This window comes from Hemiscyllium ocellatum, chromosome 47 (genome assembly GCF_020745735.1).
Source record: "Hemiscyllium ocellatum isolate sHemOce1 chromosome 47, sHemOce1.pat.X.cur, whole genome shotgun sequence".
NCBI classification, from domain to species: Eukaryota; Metazoa; Chordata; class Chondrichthyes; order Orectolobiformes; family Hemiscylliidae; genus Hemiscyllium; species Hemiscyllium ocellatum.
The window spans coordinates 18,852,406-18,879,505 of record NC_083447.1 but is presented as its reverse complement, the minus strand read 5'-3'; the positions used below and the strand labels follow the sequence as shown (position 1 = coordinate 18,879,505).

The following is a 27,100-nucleotide window of genomic DNA, read 5'->3' as shown; positions in this document are numbered from 1 at the left end:
CCCAATCTAGTCACACCTGCCAGCATCTGGTTCATATCCCTCCAATCCCTTCCTATTCAAATACCCAACCAAATGCCTCTTAAATGTTGCAATTGTACCAACCTCCACCACTTCCTCTGGCAGCTCATTCCACACCGGTACCACCCTCTGCGTGAAAAGGTTGCCCCTTAGGTCTCTTTTATATCTTTCCCCTCTCACTCTAAACCTATGCCCTCTAGTTCTGGACTCCCCAACCCAAGGAAAAAGACTGTTTATTTATCCTATCCATGCCCTTCATAGTTTTGTAAACCTCTATAAGGTCACCTCTCAGCCTCTGACACTCCAGGGAAACAGCCCCAGCCTTTTCAGCCTCTCCCTATTGCTCAAATCCTCCAACCCTGGCAACATCCTTGTAAATCTTTTCTGAACCCTTTCAAGTTTCACAACATCTTTCCAATAGGTAGGAGACCAGAATTGCATGCAATATTCCAACAATGACCCAACCAATGTCCTGTACAGTCGCAACATGACCTCCCAACTCCTGTACTCAATACTCTGACCAATAAAGGAAAGCATACCAAGCGCCTTCTTCACTATCATATCTACCTGCGACTGCACTTTCAAGGAGCTATGAACCTGCATTCCAAGGTCTCTTTGTTCTGCAACACTCCCTAGGACCTTACCACTAAGTGTATAAGTCCTGCTAAGATTTGCTTTCTCAAAATGCAGCACGTCACATTTATCTGAATTAAACTCCATCTGCCACTTCTCAGCCCATTGGCCCATCTGGTCCAGATCCTGTTGTAATCGGAGGTAACCCACTTTGCTGTCCACTACACCTCCAATTTTGGTGTCATCTGCAAACTTATTAACTGTACCTTTTATGCTTGCATCCAAATCATTTATGCAAATGACAAAGTAGAGGCCCCAACACCGATCCTTGGCAATCCCCTTGGCAAGAAAGGAAAAATCAAACACTGTCTTACAGGACACAGAGAGAGGGTAGAGAGATTCAGCATGGAACACCTTCTTCCATATAGCAGCCTCGAAACTGACTGACTTGCTAAAACTGAAACCAAAGGAAAGCTGAGCTGGGAGAACTGGCCATTCTCCTTTCATCGGACATGTGCTTTTTAAAAGAAAACTGAAAGCCCTTTGCCCAAGGCAATATCTGTTAGCTATAATCAAATTGGCCCCAAAACCCTTCAATTTAGACCTTTTTGGAATTGCTGCTTTTGTGACGTCTCTCAAAAAAAAAGAGGTCAAGGACAGCATAACCTTGGTAAAGGAGCAGCATCATCTCACACATATTCTGACATATCACAGGTTTGACACATTCTGGGCTGCCCCACATAAGTTAAGCAACCCCAACGTTCTCTAATGGTAAAGCTGGAAGTTGTGTGCAGGATGTTCCCACAACATTCATCTTCAAGATCACGTTGATCAGATGCTCACTGGCCAGACCCAAAAAGTGTCCACGACTCCTGTTCACATTCCTAGAAGGAAGTGAAACTTACACAAACTCAGTCTGACTCCATTGATAGACTAGAGCAGTACAGACAACCATCCAAATTTTATATAATGTTTCTAAGAAACTTACTGTTTGATACATACTTTCATGGCTCAGTAGATAAAAGCAATAACAAATAGATCCAAGGTAACCAGAAGTGAATTTCTAATCTAACTAGTTAATGGATTTCAACATGCTAGCTGCAATCAGTCACATTAGATTTTGGGAACCAGTCAGAGTCGTGGGATCTTAACCCACAGTGCAGAGATAGAGAGTTTATTTTGGAAGACAGTGAGAGGCAAAGAGAAAATACACATCCAGGAAAGACTGAATGCAACAAGCCAAGTTGCTGCTTGTAACCAACAACTAGTCAGAAGCACAAATTAAAAAGAAAATTTGCAGACATGTAGGTAGACAAATAGCTGATGAGCATTGCCTATTTATTTTATGACAGAGTATCAATCCGACTAAGATGATGACTTACTGAAATAAAAACAAAGCACAGGCAGGATTAGAAACATTAATTAAGAGTTAAAACAGTATAACAGTCAATCAATTAAGCACTATAAAGGCAGGCAGGTCACGTGGCAGGTAAAGGGGGATTCAAAGCAAACACCTTCAGCAAATGCTTCTGGCTCTGAATCATTAAACTACTGATGAGTTGAAGGCAGTGCCATGAGTCAAAGAGTGGGAGAGTTATTTGAACACTTTGTTCCAAGAGGTAATCACACCCTTTAATATCGGGGCCACTGTTCAATTCATCGTCAGAGTCAGGATAGTGCGAGCAAGTGAGGCAGGAATGTGGATTGAGAATATAGAAAGAGAGGAGCCTCAACCTTTTCAACTTTTCAACAGTCTTGAGGGTCTTACGGTTGAGATGACAATCATGAATGTTGCAGGGTGGAGGAGCAAACAGACCATGGCACTTGAGGCCATTCAAACAGGGAGAATGACTAGGAATGTAATGGTAGTGGGTGTCAGTATAGTCAATGGAAGAGACAGTTCCCGAAAGTTGAAAGAATACATGCCAAAGACTGGTGTTGTCTGCCCAGTGCCAACATTTGAGACTTCTCATCTAACCTGAAGAACTGTTAGCAGGAAGACAAGGCTATAACAACATGATCAACATAGGTATCAATGACATAGTACTAAGAAAAAGAGTGGCTTGTACTCCAGCCAAATAAGGACTAAATCGAAAAGCAGATCCTCAAAAAGGTAATAACTTTTGGATTATTACCCAAGGCACAAGTAAATTGTCTGAGGGTAAGTAGGATTATGTGACTCAAAGATTGGTGTGGGTAAATGGATTTGAATTACTACTACTGCTGTCAAAATGGAAGCTCGATCGTTAAGATAACCTTCACCTGAATTGTGCAGAAACTACTGTTCCCAAGAATGAGGATGACCGAGAACATGAGGACTACTAAATAATAGGGGCAAGGATCAAGTGAGAGAAGACGCGATATATTAGAGAGTATGAGGCAAGACAGTAAGGTAGTTGCAAGGGAAATGATAACCAATATAGTAGGAAAGGTCAGTGTACAGAAATTCAAGAGTGCACCAAGCTGGAGATTGAAATAATAGTAAAAACTTGTAATCTTTAAATTTAATGTGTTAACGTGTCCAGAATTCATAACATAAGTAAACGGATAGTTCACAAAAATAAATATGTATGGTCTGATACCCATAACAGAGAAATGTCCTGGGATCTGAATATTTAAGGAACATAACATTTCAGACAACAGGTGGTTAGGGAAAAGCAGAGGGTTAATTAACAATGACATAAGGACAATAGAGAGAGGGATGATTTTGCTCTGAATGTTGAGACATAGATTTATTTCTTGTAAAGAAAACATCAAGGCAAGAATTGTGGCGGAATTCATAGCTTATAATAATCATATTGTCGGTCAAGGTTTTTTTAAAGAATTAGAATCCCTACAGTGTGAAAATAGGCCCATCGTCCCAACAAGTCCACATCGACCCTCCGAAGGGTAACCTACACAGACCCATTCCCCTAACCTATTATCCTATATTTATCCGATTAACGCACCTAACCTACACATTCCTGACCACTATGGGCAATTTTGTGTGGCTAATTCACCTCACCTGCACATCTTTGGAACGGTGGGAAGACACCGGTGCACCCGGAGGAAACCCAAGCAGGCACAAGAAGAATGTGCAAACTCCACAGAGTCCCCAGAGGCTGGAATTGGCCGGGTCCCTGGCGCTGTGAGGCAGCAGTACACTAAACCACAGTGTCGCCCGTTTACACGGGGCAAAAGAATAACGGGAGCTTGCGAGAAAGACAGTGGCATTAATCATGAGTGATTTTAACCTGATTGCAGATGGAACAAGTCAACTGGGAAAGGTAACCTGGCAAAAGAGTACATAGTGAGCTTGGGAAAATTTCTTAGAACTGCATAATCTACAGCCAACCAGAGAGGAGGTGGTAAGCAATGAGATAAGATTAACTAATAGCACAATAATAAAGCCATAGCTAAATAGATGTGATCACAGCACGATTGAATTTTTACATTCAGATTCCAGAAGAGAAGAATGGGTCTTCTTTAAGGGCAATAATAAGAGTAGAAGGACCAAGCTAGCTAAAGTGACCCAGGAAATGAGGTTAAGGGATAGGTCAGTAGATATGCAAAAGTTTAAGATGATATTTCATATCACTTAAAGATACATCTGTGAGAAAAACATTTCAGGGAAGGAATACAATTATCCATGGCTAACTAAGAATGTTAAAGATACTATCAAATGTAAAGAAAAAGCATATCATTCCACAAAGAGGAACAGCAGTTCAGAAGGTTGGACAGAACATAATAAGAAAACAATGAATCACGAGGGGCACGGATAGGGTGAACAGCCATGGTATTTTTCCCAGGACAACGGAATCCACAACTAGAGGGCAGAGGTTTAAGGTGAGAGGGGAAAGGTGTAAAAGTGACCGGAGGGGCAACTTTTTCATGCAGGTGGCGTGTATATGGAATGAGCTGCCAGAATAAGTGGTAGAGGCTTTTACAATTATAGCATTTAAAAGACGTCTGGAAGGGTACATGACAAGGAGGGGTTTAGTTGATTATGGGACAAGATCAGTTTTGGATATCTGGTCAGCATGCAAGGGTTGGACCAAAGGGTCTGTTTCTGTGCTGTATGACTTGTGACCAAAAATGTACAAGAGAAAGAGAGCTAGAAATACAAAAACAGAGAAAGAATTTCCACACATATTTTAAAAAAGGAAGAAAGAAGTGAACATTTCTCTTGAGAGAATCGAGGGAATTAATAATAAAAAATAGGAAATGATGGTGATCTGAACAGTTATCTTGTGATCGGCCTTCACTAGAGGAAATAAACAACATTCTAGAAATAACTAAATCAAAGGTGAAAGGGAGGGAGGAAACTAAAATCATTACAATCACCAGACTAAGAAAATTATTCTAAAAGCTGACAAGTCCTCTGGTATTAATGGACTTCATTCTATGATCTTAAAAAAAGGTTGCTGGGATCTTAACTGCATTGGTTTTAATTTTCCAAAATTCCTTTGATTCTGGAAAGGATTCATCACATTGCATAATAGAAAATCTAACTCCTCTAATTCAAAAAAGGAAGGAGACAGAAAGCAAGAATCTACATGCCAGATGACTTAATATCTGTCAGACGGAAAGTTTTGAAATCTATCAGGAAAGAGATTAGAGGAAGGACACTTAGAATATTATTATGCAATCAGGGAGAGTTAACATGGTTTTGAGAAAGGAAAATCATGCTCAATTAATTTAGTAGAATTCTTTGAAGATGTAATAAGCAATGAGAATAAAGGGAGCTTATACATATAGAATATTTGAAATGCCAGAAAGCATGCAAGAAGGTGCACAAAAGGTATAGCATAAAATTAAGAATTCATGATATAGAAAGTCACATAGCAGCATGGATAGGGGATTTGTTAGCTAACAGGAGAGTAGGTCTTTTGGGCCATTTTTGGGTTGGCAAGATGTAACAAGTTGAAAATGAGGACTGCAGATGCTGGAGATCAGAGTCAAGACTAGAATGGTGCTGGAAAAGCACAGGTCAGGCAGCATCCTGACATTTCAGGCAAAAACCCTTCATCAGGAATGAGGCTGGGAGCCTCTGGAGTGGAGAGATTAATGTGGGGGGGGGGGGGGGGAAGATAGCTACGAGTGCAATAAGTGGATGGAGGTGGGGATGAAGGTGATAGGTCGGAGAGAAGGGTGGACTGGATAGGTGGGAAGGAAGATTGGCAAGTATGAGAGGTCATGAGGATGGTGCTGAGCTGGCAGTTTGGAACTGGGGTAAAGTGGAGGGGGGAGTGAAAATGAGCAAACTGGTAAAGTCCACATTGATGCCCTGGGGTTAAAGTGTTCTGAGGCGGAAGATGAGGTGTTCTTCCTCCAGGCATTGGGTGGTGGGGGAATGGCAGTAGAGGCGGCCCAGGACCTGTATGTTCTCGGCAGAGTGGGAGAGGGAGTCAAAATATTCGGCCACGGGCAGTGGAGTTGAGTGGTACGAGTGTCATGGAAATGTTCCCTGAAGCACTCGGCGAGAAGGCATCCAGTCTCCCCATTGGAAAGGGATATGCAGATGAAACATTGATGGATGTGGAAGGCTCCTTTGTGGCCTTGGATGGAGGTGGGGGGGGAGGGGGGGGTGGGGGGGGGGGGAGAGGGAGAGGGAGAGGGAGAGGGAGAGGGAGAGGGAGAGGGAGAGGGAGAGGGAGGGAGGAGGGAGGGAGGGAGAGAGAGAGAGAGAGAGAGAGAGAGAGAGAGAGAGAGAGAGAGAGAGGAGGGTGGAGGAGGTGGTAGATTGGGCACAACTTTTGTAATTGTTGCTGTGGCAGGGGAAGATGCCAGGAGGGGAGGGTGGGTTGTTGGTGAGCGTGGACCTCATCAGGTATTCACAGAGGCAATACTCTATGTGGAAGGCAGAAAGGGGTGGGGAGGAAAATATATCCCTGGTGATGGGGTCTGTTTGTAGGTGGCAGAAATGTCGGCGGATGAGGTGGTTTATGCAGAGGTTGGTGGGATGGGAGGTGAGGACCGGGAGGGTGGGGGAGAGAGTCCTGTCCTTGTTGCGGTTGGAGGGATGAGGTTTTCGGGCGGAGGTGCAGGACGTGGATGAGATGCGTTGGAGGGCAACTTCAACCACATGGGAGGGGAAATTATGGTCTTTAAAAGGAGGAGGCCATCAAGTATGTTCTGTGGTGGAACTGGTCCTCCTGGGAGCAGATATAGCGAATAAGGGTTATACCAAAGGTATGCTGGGACTTGACTATTTACAGCTGGGAAGTAGGGCCAACCGAATGGTTGCTAAATATGTTGAGAACATAAAGATGGATAGGAAAGTAAGTCGGTAAGTCATTCCTGATGAAGGGCTTATGCCCGAAACGTCGAATTTCCTATTCCTTGGATGCTGCCTAACCTGCTGTGCTTTAACCAGCAACACATTTTCAGCTGTGATCTCCAGCATCTGCAGACCTCATTTTTTACCTTAAGTAAGTAGGTACGAAAACATACAGAATCTGCAAAGGTATACAGGTTGGTTACGTTGATGCCCAAAAATATTTGGCAGGTGGGAGTATAATTTGGGAAAATGTGAAATGGTCCACTGTGGCAACAATGATAGAGAAGTAATATTTTAAATTGAGAGAGATTACACAACTGAGGTAAAGAGGAACTGGGTGTCCTGGTCCACTAAATCACACAAAGTTAGCATGCAGGCACAGCAAATTATTAGGAAGGCAAATAAATACTGTTATTTATTGAAAAGTGGATTGGAATAAAAGTAGCTGCCAAGTTTAATTACAGTTGTACAGGATGTTGGTGAGACAATTTTGGTCGCTATTTAAAAAAGAATGCTATTGCATAAAATATGTAAGAGTGGACTTTTATCTGGATTCTAACAGGGAATTGAGAACAATGCATTAGTCTAGTGAATCCTTCCTTCAGTCTGCTGTAGTTTGTTGAAATGATTCAGGATGAAACTGTTATCTGACAAGCTTAACTCTGTTATCTCACAAAGGTTGGAGAGGTTAAGTTTCTATCTATTGTAGTTATGAAGGAGGCGTGATCTCATTGAAGCACACAAGATCCTGAAGGGACTTGATACCAAAAGGATGTTTCACACCATGTAGAAGAGACAAAATCTTAAATCTCAAATCTCCCATTTAAAATGAAGCTGAGGAGAATTTCTTTCTCTCAGAGTCGCAAATCTGCAGACCTCTGTTTAGACAGCAGTCAAGGAAGGGTCATTCAATATCTTTAAGACAGAGGTATAGTGATTCTTGACTAATAAGGGAAGTAATGCTAATTGGTGACCAGGCACGTGGAACTGACATATCAATCAAATCACCTGTGATCTTATCAAAGGGCGAACAGTGTACTCCTGCTCTTTTTGTACGTTCAGCAAGAGGAACATCATGTGTTGTTCCAGCTCTCAATTATTATCGAATGATTCCTGCTAGCAAGAATGAGTGTAGATGCTGGATGACAAGAAGTTTGCACTGTTCAAAAACTAGCCAATGCTATCAAGGAAGAGAGAAGACAGTTAGGACAGGATAATCTCAACACTAAAACCAAGTAGAAACTGTGAAGTATCTTGCTCTGTAAAATGATAGAACCATTGTTTCTTCAGAACTGTAAAAATTAAGTCTATGGATTCCCTGACCTGCTGCCAAATTTTTGACCAATTCAAAAATTATGAAGTGACAGTGCAGTGCTTACGTGTATTTCTGAACTTCTGGGTTCCACGAAGGCTCAATATTGGGAAGATCTTAGTCATACAGGAGAAAATGAAAATTGGTAGAATGTATAAATGGACATGCATTTATGACATAAATCTCACCTTACTGATATGCCTTGGAGATGGAAATGTGCACTCACTTTATAAATACTTAAAATTACTCTCCAAGTGTAAATCAACCTGAGCAAAAATTAGCAAGAAAATTAGAAAATAAGATTTAATTTTCCCAACAGCAACAGGGTAGGTAACTAAATGAGACAGATTAAAAGGTAACTGGTGAAAGAAACAGGAAGACAAAGCATTTTTATTTCCTCAAACACAACAAAATCATTGCGGTCAGGAACTACTGAGTGGGCGAGGTAAAGGGATTCAACAGTAGCTTTCAAAAGGAAATTGGATAAGTACTTGGAAAGGGAAAAAAAAAATTGGAGGTCCAATTGGGGAGTGGGACTATTGGATGACTCTTTCCAAGAGACAGAAACAGACATTACGACACAAACTGGTCATCTTCTGTGCTGTAAATTTCTATGTTTTCAATTATATTTTTGAAATATACTTGTAGCATTACTAAGGCTTAAGAAACACATTGTAATCAGCTACTAGGATTCTTGGGGACATGAGCCGGGGTGACTATTCCTACCTGTATTTTCTTTTTTCCTTGTGGGAGAGCCATTGGCCTCACAAAAGGTACAGACAAGGATGACTTAAATGTTGAAGTGCACTAACATGAGCATAGATGTGATGCGCAGTAAAATAGATCTAATGGGGTTTTAATGTACTCCCACAGGAAAAAAAATTAAAAACTCTTCTATTGTAAGTTGTGATGGCTAGTTTATCAAAAAATAATTATAATGAAGTTATTTAGTTTCAGATATTTATGGATGAATAGAGAGTTATTATTACTCAATTAATTTTCAGTTTATGTTGAGGGTCAGTTGCTAACATGTACACTTCTGACTCTAGCCAATTAGAAAATTAATTTCCATTTACTGACAACAGAGATCCACTTTGTGATTGTTAGGGGTGGCCACTGGATTCAGCATTTGTACTTTTGTCATGCATCTGACAGAAGTGTAAAACAATGGAGTGTAGTACTACAAATCAATGTCTGATTGCAGAACACAATCTGCCATTCACTGTGCACGTGCAAACTACAAATCGTCCACCTACCCACACCGCCATGTTGTACCATTCCCTGGCATCCCAATGCTCTATCAAAAACCAGCATGATACATTAAAAGAAATTTTAAAGAAAACCCTTCCCTACTGTGTTAAGAAGTGGATTTTGTCTTTTTTTTTTGAAGAGAGGTTTTGAGCCATTGGTGGTAAGCTGTTTCTTTCAAGGCAATAAAGTAAACAGCTTGAGAAGTCTTGGTGTTGTTTTATATAAAAGTTGTAACAATAGAAACAGCATGAACGGGTGGAGTCAAGCTTTTATAGAATCAGGGTTATAGGTTAGCTTTCAGCAGTTGTTGGGACTTTGAAGTTGGTTGTGGGAGTTGCTACACCCCTCTGTCTACCAGAGGTTTCTCTTGATGTTCTTTTCTCCCAGATTGGAGAAACATCATATGAGACAATTTATTTCACTGAATTTGCTTTTGCCAAGAGTGTATTTATGGGATGTTACTATATTAGAACAGTTGCTGTTTGGCAGTTAAATAATCTATCATTCTGTTAAGCTTTCCAATAAAGTTAAAGTTATGCCAATTCTTCTTTCTTTTGTTTGTATTCTAACTGTAGGATAAGAATAAAGTGTGTTTTGCTTAAAGCCGTATAGCATTGCCAATTGAATCACATCTGAGAGACAAGCATTAGCTGCTGTGTTCAAGTAAGAGGAAAGTTAGGGTCAAGGCTATCTTTTGATATTTTTGAAGGGGGTTTGGTCTGGTCCATAAAATCATACAAGCAAATAACTAAACAAACAAATAATCACAAAGCGCTGAATCTTGCATGAAGCAGTTTAAAACTATTTTGAAACTGAGAAAGACATGAAAAATACTTCATTATCAGTGCTTTTAAATATTTGCTATTTTTGGTGTCTGACTATAGAGTATAATTGATCATGATTAAGAGAAATCCTCATAAGATGCTATATTGTGTTGTGATGGGGTGAATCAATCACCACTTCAACATTTCAATAGCAATTAAGTATTCCCCACTAGTGCCGGAGCCCTAGGCAACAACATTTGAAAGCTGCAGAAGACCAGGGAAATGAAGCAGCTCAATCCAGCTAAAAATAATTGAATTGTGTTAATAGGGTACTGCACTTTTACTTGGGAACTATGGATAATAGACTGAAAGAAGGATTCACTGGACGGATGCATTGTCCTCAATTCCCCGTTAGAAACCAGACAAGAGTCCACACTTACATATTTTGTTTCTCTCACAACAAAGGCTTCATGATACACACAGTCCAATGTGATGGGGCCAATAACAAAGGAGCATGCTTCTGCAGTAATTGTTCAGAGTGACAGTTTAAATTTCAAACAAATACTGATGAGCAAATAACTAGATCTACAAACATTTAAGTGGCTGATCAAGTCTTAAAAATCTGATAATCAAAAATCCCACTAATGCAAAACTGCTTCCACTTACAAGTAGCAACAATGCCTACTCAAAAATGACAACCACACACATGTACAAGGAAAAGAAGAAATATTCTGACTCAGCAAAGTAGTATTATATGAAGCCTTCTGCAGTCAAACTTGTACTCCTTTGTCTTTAGATTCCATGGCAGCAAGGAGAAATGTTGGTACTGAGGTAGTAACATAAGATCCATGTCAGTATCTCAACCAAATAGTTATTGTTTATAAAGACTAGAACACTGCAAGGAATTTGACAATGATGGAGGAGTCAGCACAACTGAGTTCAGTCAGTATTGGTTAGGGGTTGACAGTAGGGTCACTGAATCATCAAATTACACAAAACATCCCTTCTCTGGTCCACTAGAAGCTCATTGGAATGTCCCTAAAATTAGCAGCTATGCACTTCTGTGTTGAAATCAGACACCGGACCTACTCAAAGATCAAGTTAGCTTTCTCAAAAATAGATATAAATACAAAACTTGAAATTTCGGATCTAGAAGCAATTTTTTTTAAAAAAGAAATCACCATTACCATCTCTTGAAGCCATGTTTGCAACTGGACGTTTAATTCCGTATACCAAAATATTATACAAGGAAGTTCAGAAATTAAAAAAGCAAAACACTAGTGTCTCCTGTCCTAGAAAAAAAACTGCAGCTAAGAACAATGTTTGCTAAAACAGGCTGGTATACTGGGTACTGTATACATTAAGGGACATTATCCTCAAATCAAGGACAACTGACAACTTAAATGGGGGACATAGAAATAAGCAAATCCTATTTACTTTATATTAGAGTGATGCTCCAGTTCTGTTCATTTCGCAGAATTTATAGTTCAAAATATCGACAGAAGGAGTACCAATTTCTATTATACTTAAATCCCACTTTAACACAGGGGCCATCTGTGAGTAGAAGCAACATTTGCAGTATTTATTAAAGAATTAAAAAAAAGGACATTTGCCACAGAGAGAAGTCTTGCATCGACATGCCATCCCTGAGATGAACCCAATAGTGCAAACTATTCCAAATTGATTTAACTCACCATTATCGAATTCATCTGGAATCTGTGGAGGAAAGAGGGAGAGAGAAAAAAAATGATCAGTTTCTGCAGCCCATTTACCAGCAGGTTGGGAGCATTCATAACACAACACCATCCTCCCAATTAAGATAGAAATTAATCGCCAAACATATGAATATTCAAATACATCTGTCAATGGATGGGGGAAGCAGCTGGTTCCCAAACAACCGCCAACACCCTCACTATAGTTGGAATGAGGTCTGTTACTGGCCCTGGACTTCATTAGTAGCATGCAGTGGAAGTCAATCCACATCCTTATAATATATCCTTTTCTGTCCTGAAGGCTTTGGGGTTCTTGTTGGCTTTGCAACAACACATCTAAGTGGCCAATCTTTGCGCCCAAATGATTGGCCATCAGAATTAGCCTTGGTTGTGTCATGTCTGTAAGTAACCTGTAGGCAAAAACAGGAAAGCACATTACAATATGGAGCCTTGGCTGAGTTTTTTTCCCCCCCGCCCTCCCAAGTCTGAAGCCAATTTTAATACCCATTTGCTGCTACAGATGAAATTAGCAATCGCTGCACCTTCTGGTCTGCACAGCTTTGCCAAACCATCCGGAGCTGTACACTTGAATTTCTAAAGAGTTAAAAATACCTTGGGCTCCACTGTCCCCAATCTCACCCCAACATCATCTCCCAGGTCCCTATCAATTACCCTTAATATTTTTCTTCCTTGTCGCACTACCTTCTAGGGGCTAGTTTACAACCTACACGAACCAACACAGGCTCTTCGATTGTAGGTTCTATTACAATTCAAAACAACCTACACCTGGTAGTCTGAATGATCATTTGGTGGGAATCAGGGATAGGAAGCCTTCTTCCTTCACTGATGGAAGATTTGTAGGTTAACTGCAACCCCTTGCTTGACACCACCGTATGACAGATAATCTAGGAATTAGGACATAACCACTCAGCACTTCATAACAAGCTGCATCACAAAGACTCAGTGAGAAATCTGAAACTGCAATTTTGCAGTGTGGTGTCTAGTAAGTTAGCTATTCAGTCTGTATAAAACTGAGCAACTACATTTGATCCCTCACTTTTTAGATATCAGACCCTTCAAATTTTACAGCTTAAATTTACATGCGATGATGATTGCTGTTTCTCAGCTGTCATCCACAATTCAACTTGACAGTCTTGCCTGAATGTAAGCTTCATTTTCAGACATTTCATCACCATACTAGGTGACATCATCAGCGAGCCTCTGGTAAAGCACTGGTGTTATGACCCAATTTCTGTGTGTGTTTAGGTTTCCTTGGGTTGGCGATTGGGTTGGGTTGGGTTTCCTGTGATGTCATTTCCTGTTCTTTTTCTCCGAGGTTGGAAAATGGGATCCAAGTCGATGAGTTTGTTAATGGCATTCCAATCAGAATTCTACGCTTTTAGTAATTCTCATGTGTGTCTCTGTTTGGCTTGTGCTTATTGGGTGTGCTGTCATTCTTTGTCTGTATGTAAGGATAGTGAAAGCGGGTCATTTTTTTGTGGCTAGTTGATGCTCATGTATCCTGGTGACTAGTTTTCTACCTGTTTGTCCAATGTAGTGTCTGTTACAGTCCTTGCACAGTATTTTGTATATAACATTAATTTTGCTTGTTGTCTGTAGAGGGTCTTTTAAGTTCAATTCAACTGGAACTCTATCAGCAAACTCATCAACTTGGACCACATTCACCAACCTCTGAGAAAAAGAGCAGGAATGACATCACCACAGGAAATAACATCACCAACACTAGGAATCCTAAACACATAACAGAAAATGGGTCCTAATGTCCGTGCTTCAACGGATGATCATTCCTGATGAAGGGCATTTGCCTAAAACAATTCTCCTGCTCCTCGGATGCTGCCTGACCTGCTGTGCTTTTCCAGCACCACACACTCTACTGTGATCTCCAGCCTCTGCAGTCCTCACTTTCGCCTCACTGATGATGTTACCTAGTATGGTGATGAAATGTCTGAAAACTTCCCTTCCAGCTCAGCGAGCAAACTTACATTTAGAACCTCAACCTGAGCTACAAATCTTCTCCAAACTCGCTAACTCTTGTTGGAATCTAGGGAAAGAACCACTCCAAAGAAGCACAAAATCTAAAATGGCACTCCAGTATAGCACTAAGTGCTACACTGTTGGGTGCTGACTTTCAGAGAGATCTTGGAGCAGAGACCTCCATTTGTCTTCTCAGATGGGTGTAAAAGATATCAAGACACTAAAATATGCAGCTGAGAGAGACTTGAACACAAAAAGCTGCAGAACAATATAAAAGAAGGTTAGCAGTGCAGTTGTAGATGCTGGTTAATATCTGTTCTCATTTGGTAACCTTGAAAAATATGAAATTAACTGAACTGCAAGTGGCAGGTGGAAAAAAGAAATAAATTTCATGTCTCTGATGATTTAACTTTGAAATGTATGTTTGTTTAAAATTCAAATTTTATCTGGAAATGAACTAGGATCTGATATTTTCAATAATGTATTTTGCAACTGAGGAAAGTGGAGCTGCTATCTATTCAGTATCCTGCCAGCAGCTTGAAGTGAAGAACACTCAGAATCAAGCTCATTTCACCATCCAAAATGGTCTCTATTATTCAACAAAACATAACTGCTGGAGAAATTCAATAGGTCTAGCAGCATCTGTCACACAAATAGAAAGCGGGTCATAACACCAGTGCTTTACCGGAGGCTCACTGGTGCTATATAGCATGGTAACGAAATGTCCGAAAACAAACCTTCCAACTTAGTGAGCAAACTTACATTTAGGTAAGAGTGTTACAGTTGAATCATGGATGATAATTGAGAGACAGCAGTACATCATCACATTTAACTTAAGGTTTAAAATTTGAAGGATCTGACTTCTTAAAAAGTGAAAGATCAAATGTCATTGCACAGTTTTGCAGAAAGCAAAACAAATGTTGAATCTAGTAACACTTCAGTTCTAACCTGCTGAGTTTCTCCAGTAATTTCTATTTTTATTTCAGATACAGTCAGAATCATACAGCATGGAAACAGATCCTTTGCCCAAACTCGTCCAAGCTGACCAGATTTCCTAAACTAAATTAGTCACATTTGTCTACATTTGGACCATATCCCTCTAAACCTTTCCTATTCATGTACCTGCATCTACCACTTCACTTGATAGTTCATTCCACATACGAACCAACTGGTGTGAAGTTGCTGCTCCTCCGGTCCCTTTTAAATCTTTCTCCTCAGCTTGAAAACATGCCCCCTAGTTTCAAAATCCCTCATCTTAAGGTGAATATCAAAGGTATTTTCCTTATCTAAGTCCCTAATGATTTTATAAACCTGTGCAAAGTTATCCTCAACCTCCAGTACTTCTGAGAAAAGAAATCCCAGTTGATCCAGCCTCTCCTTAACTCAAACCATTTAATCCCAGCAATATCCTGGTAAATCTTTTCTGAACCCTTTCCAATTTAATAATATCCTTCCTATAGCAGGGATATCAGAAGTATGCACAGTACTCCGAAAGAGGCCTCATCAATGTCCTGTACAAGCTCAACATGATGTCTCAACTCCTACATTGAACGGTAGGAGCAGAAGGCAAGTATGCCAACTATCATCTTCACTATCTCGTCTATCTATAATACAACTTTTTAAGAAGTACGTACTTGAACCCTTAGGTTTCTGTTCAACACCACCACCCAGGGCGCTCCCATTAACTGCACAAGTCCAGCCTTTGTTCGTTTTACCAAAATGGAATATCTTACAGTTATCCAAATTAAACTCCTTCTGTCACTCCTTAGCCCATTGGCCCAACTAAGCAAGATCCCTTTGAAATCTTAGGTAACCTTCTTCATTGTCAATCATACCACCAGTTTTGGAGTCATATGCAAACATCCTCACTTTCGAATTTAGGATTAGAAAAGGTCATTGATAAAGCAGCTGAAGATGGTTGGATACTACCATGAGGAACTCTAAGTCTGACTTTCATATCAGAAATTATTGCTGTCTAGCTTCTGTTCAGCAAGTAGGAGAATGGGCAACTCCACATCAATGAGGCAAGATTAGATTATAATTGCATGTACTCCAGCATCTGCAGGTCTTTGTTTCATTCTCTTTTATCTTGAGAATGTGTATCAGATATGAGCAGGTAGGGAAAGAGTTAAGTTCTGAGTTTTGTGAAACAAGATGTTCAGCTGAGCAAGACTCAGATCAGATAAGAACTTTCAGTTAACAATGGGTGTTGGATGCAAGGGTAATGGGTTAACAAGGTGAAAAGTATTTATGTGAAGCCAGTTATTAATTGTGTAACAGCAGATGGCTTAATCTTTACTATTGACCCTTCCTGATTGTAACGGTCATCCATTCAATATGCATGTTGCTTTATCTGGATGCTCCTCCCTGTATAATGACTATATAATACATTAAGAAACTTCATAAACTACTACAACTGTTGTGAAGGGATTTCTCAGTCGTGTCAGATAGTTTAATCTTATGAAGAAGAATCAGTGAAGAATGTCTAAGTCGGGGGGTGCAACAGGGAATATTGTTTCTCTGTCCTCGTTGCCTCTCCTTGTAAATAGGCACAATGACGACGATGATATTGCAATGTGATAAGGAAAACATTGATTATCACCCCCCCCTCAGATGAGAGTCTGTTCCCAGCTTTTCCACACAGAAGGCAATAAGCTGCATCCACAGATACATAAACCACAGCACGTTGTAGTACTTTTAAATGTCAGTCCCTATTCTATTGTAGCTTTGGTCAAGGGCAGGATTTTATCACAGATCTGGAGGGAAGCCCATTTTGGCTTCAATATAAAATCCCTATAGAAATTAAAAGCACAGCAGAACTATCTGAAATAATTTCACTTCCAACATCTTTAACAAACTGTCATCACAAATAGGTTCAAGAACAAAACAAATTAAGCTTTGTTACAAGGAGCTGTACACATAACACTGAGCCCTCCCAAGGAGGTCTCATTTCTCTTGGAGGGGTTCATCAAATGTTCATTAGATTGGTTCCCCAAAGGTTGCCTTTTGGAGGAGAAATGGAGCAAAACTGGCCTTTCATCCATAGTCTGGAAAATAATGAAAGGTAATCCGATTGAAATATAAAATTATAGGGAAGATTTGACAGGGCAAAGAGTGAGTAGCTGTTTCCACTAACTGGACCATCAATAAGGATTGTTCATTTAGGATGAAGATAGGGATAAAAGTTTAGCTGGTCAGAAGATTATGAATCTCTGCAATTCCCAACTCCAGAAAACTCTCCATGGTTACTTAGTTATTAAGTTCATTCGTATTCACAGGGCCATCAGCAGGAACAAAAATATATTTCAACCACAATCTGTAATTTGGATGTGAATATAGGAGATATGGTTATTAAGTTTGCAGATGATACCAGAATGGCAATGCAGTGGGCAGTGAAAAGTACAGCAAGGACCTTGATCAGATGGACCAATGGGCAGAGGAGTGGCAGGTGGAGTTTAACTTAGATAAATATAAGGTGCTGCATTTTGGAAAGGCAAATCAGGGCAGGATTTACACACTTAATGGCAAGGTCCTAAGCCAGTTCACCTCTGGGCAACCTTTAACTCCCAAATATTTTACATATAATGACAGTATTTAAGTTAATAATTTCCAAACTTTCTTCTCGTCGGTTAACATCCAATGTGGAATATGAAAATGTACATTTTTGAAGTGTTTTAAAGACATGAAATTGGTTCATAGGCAGCACAGTGATTTAGTAGTTAGCACTGCTGCCTCACAGCATGAGACACTCAGGTTCGATTCCACCCTTGAGTGACTATGTGCAGTTTGCACATTCTCCCCGTCTGCGTGGTTTTCTCCTGGTACTTCGGTTTCCTCCCAAAGTCCAAATGTGCAGGTTGGGTCAAACTGCTCATGCTAAATTGCCCATAGTGTGGAGGTTGGGTGAATTAGCCTTGGGAATTGCAGGGTTGGAGGGATAGAGTAGTGGGGTAGGTCGGGGTGAGATGCACTTCGAAGGCTCAGCATGAGACTCAATGGGCTAAATGGCCTCCTTCCACATTGTAGGATTCTATGAAAATTATCCTTCACTGAAAATTAGCGATCTGCAATTGCAGTTGTATGCAGCAAATTAGTAGATATGTTGCTCTATAAAAAGTGAGCAGTGTTAATGCACCATAATAGTGAGAACCATAAACTTGGTGATTGAATAACCCAGTTCTATCCCTCAAGTTTGGAGCAGAAGTATTCGGTTTATCAACCCTGCTCAGCCTTCAATATGATCACAGTTGATCATGTTCCATGCACTCCTATACCTTTGATTCCCATGCCTACTAAGAATCTATCTACCTCTACCTTAAAAATAATCAATCATCCCATTTTTCATAAATTGTGGAAACTTTGTTGGCATTGTGGGAATTTAATTCTACAACTATGACCATTACCTTGACAAAAAGTAAATGATCTTTACATTTCTAGGACAAATGGCCAAAAGGTTGACAGAAGATAAAGGAGAATCTTAATGAAGAAAGGCAAGGCAGCAGGACTGAGTGTTTTAGGAAGATGGTCATTAATGGGGCATGAGAAATATTGAGGCTGCTCAAAAGGACAGAATTCAATCACAACAGGTACCATTTCTTGGGACATAATAGGAGTCAGATGGGATGGAGGACATGGAGCACTTAAAAACATAAAACATGAAATTAAGGTATTCCTTGACTGAGGGCCAGTGCAGGTCACTGAGCACAGGGGTGGTAAGCAATCTTACCTTCAGGAAATGGGAATCAATCGAAAGAGACAAAGAGAAGAGTGTAGAACTGGCACCAATTCAATGGAAGAGGGAGAATTGGATACTTTTTGAAATCATAATGTGCGGAGCTTTAAGCAAGGAACCTGATGTATTGCGTGATCAAACAATTCGAAACAATTTTTTTCCCCCTTTTATTCTTGAGCAGTAGATTCCTTGCTGGGACACCAGTCCACGAGTGCCATGTTGTCACTTTTTGCGAGTAAGTATTTTCTTGTATGAGCCAAACTGTAATCATGATATTCAAATGGAGGACAGTCATACCTTCATTTAATGTTCACACGTAGAACTCGCTATTCAGGAGCTGGAACCAGGTGGTCATTCTCCCACCCTCCCCCAACCTAGGTATGCTGAATTATTGGACCCCCGCTGAAATAGGACACTCAGAAATGAGTTGGGATTGAGTCAGAGGATTCCTGGCTTTGCACGAGTTACAGTTAGCCCTAGCCAATTGAGGAGCTCAAAGATTTATTTCTACTGCATCAAGCTAATAGCTCTCAACCACAACTAAATTGGAGGAGCCGGTTAATAATAACAGCCAGCTTTAGTGTAAAGTCTTAATCTTCTTGTCAAAATCTCCCTCATTCTGCACCTTGTTTGTCTGTAACACTGTGTTCTGCACTCCATTCTGCTACCTTGATGCACTTTGTATAGCTCACAAAACAAAAAACTTTTCACTGCATCTCAGTACATGTAACAAAAATAAAAATAACACTAATTTGCACAGCAAATGCTGTCCAAATCATTTAATTGTTTAAAAGTTAAACATGTGAGAATTTCTGCATCCAAATTACAGCCACAACGAAGCAATCTTAAAATTTGTCAACTCTGTCATAATTCCAATCGATACACCACAAAAAGCACAAGTGACAGACGACTATTAAAAAAACACTATCAAGTCCATTTCTTAGAAACAAATATGCAGCAATACTTTAATTGTACATTGTATTTAAACAGTATGACATTTATCATGGCTGGTCAAAGATGTATTGTGGAAAAAGCTGCTAAATGAAATTATGACTTGACAAAAATCTACAGGAGGGGTCCAAGTTTAAAAGCACTTAAGCCAAACAAACAACTTTGAATATCCAATTTTTTAAAAAAGGTGTGTGAACATTAATTTAAGGCATAAGCTTTAATTCAGCACAATAAAAACAAAGGGAATTGCTAAATTAGGCAATTGCTAAACACATGCCATTACAGGTTTACCAAAGGTCTGGGAGTGAATTGATTTTTTTAATATATAAACGAAGTATCAAGTTCTCAGCCTCAAGATAATGAAACGAATGTTTTAAGAGAGCAACAGGTACAAGGGTTTGGCAGTTCATACTGCTAAATATTTTCTACAAACAGGCTGTCAATGTTATGAAAACATTCTCTCCCATGTGTAAAAACGGTGCCAATTGCAGCTATTTTACATTTCCAGACAAGTTGGTATACTGAAAACCTTCAAATGAAAATAATACTGCTATTTTAAATATATTAACACCAAACAGACGTTGTGTAACTAATAAAAATTATGATATAGTCACATATGTACAAAACAGAAACAGACATTTCGGTCCAACTTGTCCATGCTAAATAAAATCTAGTCCTGTTTACCAGCATTTAGCCCATATCCCCTTAAACCTTTATTCATACACCCATTCCTGATGCCTTTTATTGTTATTGTTATTGTATCAGCCTCCTCCAATTTCTCTGGCAACTCATTTCATACGTGCACCATTGTGTGTGAGAAAAAGTAGCTGCTGAGGTCCCTTTTAAATTTTTAATCTCTCACCTTAAACCCAAGCCCTCTAGTTTTGGACTACCCCACCCCTGCGAAAATGTCCCTCGTGATTTTATAATCCTCTATAAGGTCATTTCTCAGCCTCAGACATTTCACGGAAAAAAGCCCTAGCCTGTTCAGCCTCTCCCTGTCGTTCAAACCCTCCAACTCTGGCTCCATCCTTTTAAATCTTCACTGAAACCTTTCAAGGCAGCAGTGTTTGGTATGCTTGCCTTTATTGGTCAGAGCATTGAGTACAGGAGTTGGGAGGTCATGTTGCAGCTGTACAGGACTTGGTTAAGCCACTTTTGGAATACGGTGTTCAATTCTGGTCTCCGTGCTATTGTAAAGATGTGAAACTTGAAAGGGTTCAGACTTAAAGATATTGCCAGAGTTGGAGGATTTGAGCTATAGGGAGAGGCTGAAAAGGCTGGGGCTGTTTTCTTTGGAGTGTCAGAGGCTGAGAAGTACAGAGATTTATAAAATTATGAGGAGCATGGATAGGGTAATTAGGCAAGACCTTTTCCCTATGATGAGGGAGACCAAAACTAGAGGACAGAGCTTTAAGGTGAGAGGGGAAAGATTGGAAAAGGGACAACATTTTCTCGCAGAGAGTGGTGCATGTATGGAATGAACTGCCAGAGTAAGTGGTGGAGACTGGTAAAATTACAACATTTAAAAGACATCTGGATGGGTATATGAATAGGAAAGGTTTAGAGGGATATGGGGTAAATGCTGACAAATGGAACTAGATCTGTTTAGGACATCTGGTCGGCATGGACGAGTTGGAGCAAAGGGTCTGTTTCCATGCTGTACAAGCACAGTGGCTCAGTGGTTAGCACTGCTGCCTCACAGCGCCAGGGACCCGGGTTCAATTCCCACCTCAGGCAACTGAGTGTCTGTGGAGATTGCACATTCTCCCAGTGTCTGTGTGGGTTTCCTCCGGGTGCTCTGGTTTCCTCCCACAATCCAAAGATGTGCCAGTTAGGTGAATTGGCCATGCTAAATTGCCCATAGTATTAGATGCAGGGGTAAATGTAGGGGAATGGGTCTGGGTAGGTTGCCTTTCAGAGGGTCGGTGTGGACTTGTTGGGCCAAAGGGCCTGTTTGTTTCCACACTGTAGGGAATCTAATCTAATCTCTATGACACTAAGTTTCAACATCCTTCCTATAACAAGGACTCCAAAATTGCACACAATATTCCAAAAGTGGCCGAGCCAATGTCATGTATAGCTGCAACATGACCTCTCAACTCCTATACTCAACGCTCTGACCAATAAAAGACAAGTATACCATCTGCGATCTTCACTAACTAATCTACTTGCAACTCCACTTTCAAGGAACTATGAACCTGCACACTATACTCTTTGTTCAGCAACACTCCCCAAGACCTTACCATTAAGTGTACAAGCCCTGCTGAGATTTGCCTTTCCAAAATGCAGTACCTTACATTTAACAAAATTAAACTCCATCTACTACTCCTCTGCCCACTGGCCCATCTGATCAAGATCCCATTGTACTCAAGAGGTAATCTTCTTCACTACACCTCCAATCTTGGTGTCATCTGCAAACGTATTAACCACACCTCCTACGTCCACATCTAAATCATTTATATAATTATGAAAAGCAGTGGACCCAGCACCGATCCTTGTGGTGCACCACTGCTCATAGGCCTCTAGTCTGAAAAGCAACCTTCCACCACCACTTCTACCTTCAAGCCAGTTCTGTATCCAAATGGCTAGTTCTTCCTGTAGTCTATCTGATTTAACCTTGCCAACTGGTCTACCATGGGGAACCTTGTTAAACACCTTACTCAATCCACATAGATCACAAATACTGAAGATCATAGCAGGTCAGACGGCATCCATGGAGAGAGAGCAAGCTAACATTTTGAGTCTAGATGAATCTTCAGAACTGAAGAGAAGCGTAGAGGGGACAGCATTAATACTATAATTTAGGGGGTGAGGGTGACCACTTAATCTGAACTATCAGCATCTTTTCTCCATCAGGGCCCTACACCCACTATCCCACACCACTTCCGCTCCCCTCTAAACTACAGCATAAATGCTGTCCCCTCCACTTCAGCTTTGAAGAGTCATCTAGACTCTGAGCGTTAGCTTGTTCTCTTGCCATGGATGCTATCTGATTGGCTCAGTGTTCCAACATTTGTTGTTTTCAGCCAATTCCAGCATCTGCAGTAATTTGTTTCTCCATATAGATCATGTCCACCGTTCTGGCCTCATCAACCCTCTTCGTTACTTCAAAAAACTCAATCAAGTTAGCGAGACCCAATTTCCCAAACACAAAGCCATGTCGACTATCCCTAATCAGCCATGCCTTCCAAATACACGTAAATCCTGTCCATTAGCATTCTCTCCAACAACTTTGTTGGAATGATTTATTGATTGATCCATTAAAACACTTGTACACATATACAATTATTTGTTAAGCTTTGCTTGATGCCAACCAATGTCTAACACAAATCACTGACTTGAGATTTATATAGAATTATTCACGATCAAACGTGTAGTGCAATATTGTCCAAATGTCCTTGGACTCTGCAAACAGACAGTACCTGCAGATTAAAAAACACACCTTCAGCTTATTTCCTCTACTCTTCACTTGAAGGCACTGATCCACAAAATACTGATTTCATACTAGAGAACCAAGAATGCTTGTCAATCTTCTGATAAATAAAATGAGCAGCCCATTGGATAGACCAAAAGAATAGCTTGATTAGCCACTCGCATACAAAAGGTAGCCCATCAGGCAAGTTACTGAATAGTGACCGATGCCAAGGGAACACAAGCATGAGCTGAGAGGGATCAGACAGCAAACAAGGAAAGTATGCTTTGAACTATGAACAGCATGATTCTAGATTCCTAGACAGCCAAGACAAGATTGAAATGGTGTAGTCATCTGTTGCTGAGGGAGGGACAGAACCATGTTGTGAGGTGAGCAATAACCATAAAAATATGTCAAAAAGGAGAAAAGGAAATTCCAAGAGCAGATGGAAGGATATGGTGCTAAAAGACTTCAGATGTTGTGGATTTGAAAGGACTGGAGACTGACAGGAGAAGAAGGGGAAGGATGATCAACCAGCATTGTAGAAGTGGAAATAAGAATAAAATAATGGAGAATGAAACTTCTTGTTCTCATCTTTTTGTTCAAGTTGCACATGTTTTCCACTGGGGCTACTGGCCATCAATCACAGGGAAATACTTATATCTACAATAAACCCTAACTAAGGGTGAAAGGCAAGGCCTAGGAAGAAGAAAGGAGGCAGGATGAGGAGAAGCAAGTCAACAAGCCTTCCTTTATCTTTATCTTGTGGTAGTACTACTACTAAATACATATTTGTGCAGGTCAGAGCAGGGTTAGTTATGATGCTCCCTGTGAAAATTTTCTTGCTAATGCTTATCATCTAGGCTCACATGAAACATGCACGTACACAAAGCAATAGAGGAACCATGCTGAGCAAGAGTCAGCTGACATGAGAGAAAAAAATGAGATGTCCGAAACACCAGCTTGGCTTCAGTGATTTAAAAATTTTAAAGCCAACAAATGGTTCTCAAAGGCATTTATTTTCATTATACCATCTACCTGAAGCTTTGATGCAAAGCCTGTGCTACATATTAAAGGCAGAACATCATTTGCTGAACAAATGCAGGTTCAAAGTAGGGGATTGTATTCACGTCTCCTTGTAAGGAGTGTGCTTCAACAAATAGACTTGGCTTTTCAATTTTACTCATTTTCCATTCATTAGGATGAGACTACAGAAATAAGTTTCCCCAGAGAGTCTGAAAAGGTGAAGATTCTCACAGTGACTAGCATTGCACCTAACCTACAAAATGCGCTGTGGAGAAAGGAACTTATGCAGGTCATTAAGGAAAGCACCTTCACACATTAATGTTAGGAGTCTTTGGTCAGGCTTAAGTACAAAAGGGAGTAGAAGAATGGGAAATAGAAGAGCAGCAAGACGACAAAAGAAAGGGAGGAAGTCAACCCTGTTCCGAATCACTTACTTCACTAAGTCCCATTTTTAAATACATAACGTGGTTGATTCAGGATCTCTTGCATCCAAAGAACAAGAACTAAGCATTAACCACGCTGAGTGGATTGGTGCATCGTCCATAAATAAATATTCATCATTTGATCAATCAATTTACTTAAGAAAGGAGGAGCTTCTACATTACAATTCAAGCCCTCAGGATGTTTCAAAGTATTTTTTTCACAATTAATTTTTAGATGCAGTCACTATACAAAAATGTACGCACTTTAATAGCACATTGAAACAATGGAACAAATTAGTTGTTTATTCAATTTATATTTCAACATGTATTCCCTTTACATAAAATGTTCAGCAAGTAATCCTAGTTAGAAAATGAAAACTTTACGTAAGCAAACTTTTCTCAGATTTTGTGCCATGTTTCTGGAGGCACTACAGCACCAGAGTCTTGTGTACAAAAATTGGGGCCAAGATTAGAGATGCCAAGGATAAATTCAAGGCTTCAAATCATAACTTGAGAGCTGACACTCCACTAACACATCAGTACAATAATAATAGAGTGCGACACTGTCAGAGATGTCATGTTGGGCTAAGACAAACCAAGTCGCCATCTGCCTCAAGTGGGTACAAAACAAATCCCACAGCAACCACATCACCAAATATAAATCGGTAATGTATTTCAGTGTTTGTGGGACTTAGGTGCACAAAAGTCAGCTGAATGTGACCCACTAGTCATTGAGAGGTACAGTCTCTTTACCTGAGATCACACTAATGTTACAACTTGTAATATATTACAACTTGTCATATATTACTCAATTGTGTGGTAGGCAAAATGGCTTTCTGACACTGTGGCAGCATTCTATTTTACTGGAGAGAATACCACTTGCGTTTACTTCAAAGTAGCAGCATGAGATTCTGATTTCTTTGCTACAGGAAAGATGTTGTGAAACATGAATGGGTTCAGAAACGATTGAAGGATATGCTGGGATTAGAGGTTTTGAGCTACAGGGAGAGACTGAATAGGCTGGAGCATTGGGGACTGAGGGCTAACCGTATCGAGATTTATAAAATCATGAGGGGGGTGGAGAGGGTGAACAGCCAAAGTTTTCTTCCAGGGTATGGGAATCTAAAATGAGACAGCATAGGTTTAAGGTGAGAAGGAAAAGATTTAAAAGGGACCTCAGGGGAAATGCAGGTGGTGGTGCTTACATAGAATGAGCCAGAGGAAGTGGAGGAGTCTGGTACAACTACAACATTTAAAAGGCATTTGGATGGCGACATGAACAGGAAGGATTTAGAGGGGCACAGGCCAAATCCTGTCAGATGGGATGAGATCAATTTAGGAAATCTGGTCAGCATGGATAGGTTTGACAAAAAAGTTTATTTCAGTGCTATATAACTAAATCTATGATTGGTTAACTTCACCTGTTGCTCAAATTTTGAGACACACTTGTCCTTTCCAGCATGAATCAGAATTATACTGGCTATCATGACCAATTGTGGCAGGTTTGGGCCCCATTTATGAGTTGGTGGGATATACAGTGATCAATAATATGATCAGGGTAGCTATTATCCCAGATGGTGGTTTTAATATGCTCTATCTTGACAAACTTACGTGATTAGCAAGTGTCTAGGACCTTACTTAAGAGTTTACTGATCTTGTGGCTTTTGGAATCATAAGAATCCTAAAGTATATATGGACTAGTAAACAGAGTAGATAGCAAAGCCACATCAATATGCGAATTGGAAAATCTTTTGAAGAGAGGGAGCTGCTTTGGCTGCTTTTAAAAAGGTGAACTTGCATACAGGATGGGGTTTATTGAAATTTGGAAATTATTAGATATGGCTACAGATTCAAATGCAGCAAACTTGTCAGCTGTGTATCACACATATGGAAGGAGTAGACATGCTTCTCATGGAAGCCAACTACGAGGTTAGTGACAGCTGGGCCGAGAATGTTCTCATATCGACACCATCTACATGGCATCGTTGAAACGGAATTCAACCCAATGAGTTAGATTAGATTAGATTAGATTAGATTACTTACAATGTGGAAACAGGCCCTTCGGCCCAACAAGTCCACACCGACCTGCCGAAGCGCAACCCACCCAGACCCCCTATTTTTACCACTTACCTAACACTACGGGCAATTTAGCATGGCCAATTCACCTGACCAGCACATCTTTGGACTGTGGGAGGAAACCGAAGCACCCGGAGGAAACCCACGCAGACACGGGGAGAACGTGCAAACTCCACGGGGAATTGAACCCAGGTCCCTGGCGCTGTGAGGCAGCAGTGCTAACCACTGTGCCACTGTGCCGCCCCATAGTTATGCCAAGTTCATAACTTTGTTGAAAACAGATTTAGACATTGGTTGCAAATCGCACCTGCCATGTTATAGTAACCTGGTGCAAATGTCAATGGTTTCCTTCTGTGGTATTATAGTGAATATGCGAGCAATGTCAAGAGAGCACTGTATTGCCATGTATAAGTCATGCATATTCTTATGAAAGTGAAAGATTTGTTCAATGTTAGGGGAAAACTCTTTTAAAAAAAACAAATTTGGTGGTTCATGATAGCAGAACCGGCCATAGATAAAGACAGATAAGGGACATTATTTTTCTATGCTTGGGCAATCTAAACACACGTGGATACAGTGATGATGAGGATGAAT

At 40.4% G+C, this 27,100-nt stretch overlaps 1 protein-coding gene across 3 annotated transcripts in view; it reads right to left on the bottom strand.

The window, feature by feature from the left end:
- The window catches only part of timm50 (translocase of inner mitochondrial membrane 50 homolog (S. cerevisiae)), a 178,060-nt gene that overhangs the window by 82,095 nt on the left and 68,865 nt on the right, over positions 1-27,100 (bottom strand). For all 3 annotated transcript variants that reach the window (XM_060855933.1, XM_060855934.1, XM_060855935.1), the window contains exon 3: positions 11,872-11,893. In XM_060855933.1, coding sequence (XP_060711916.1) covers positions 11,872-11,893 — 22 coding nt within the window. The remainder of the gene's footprint in view (positions 1-11,871; positions 11,894-27,100) is intronic.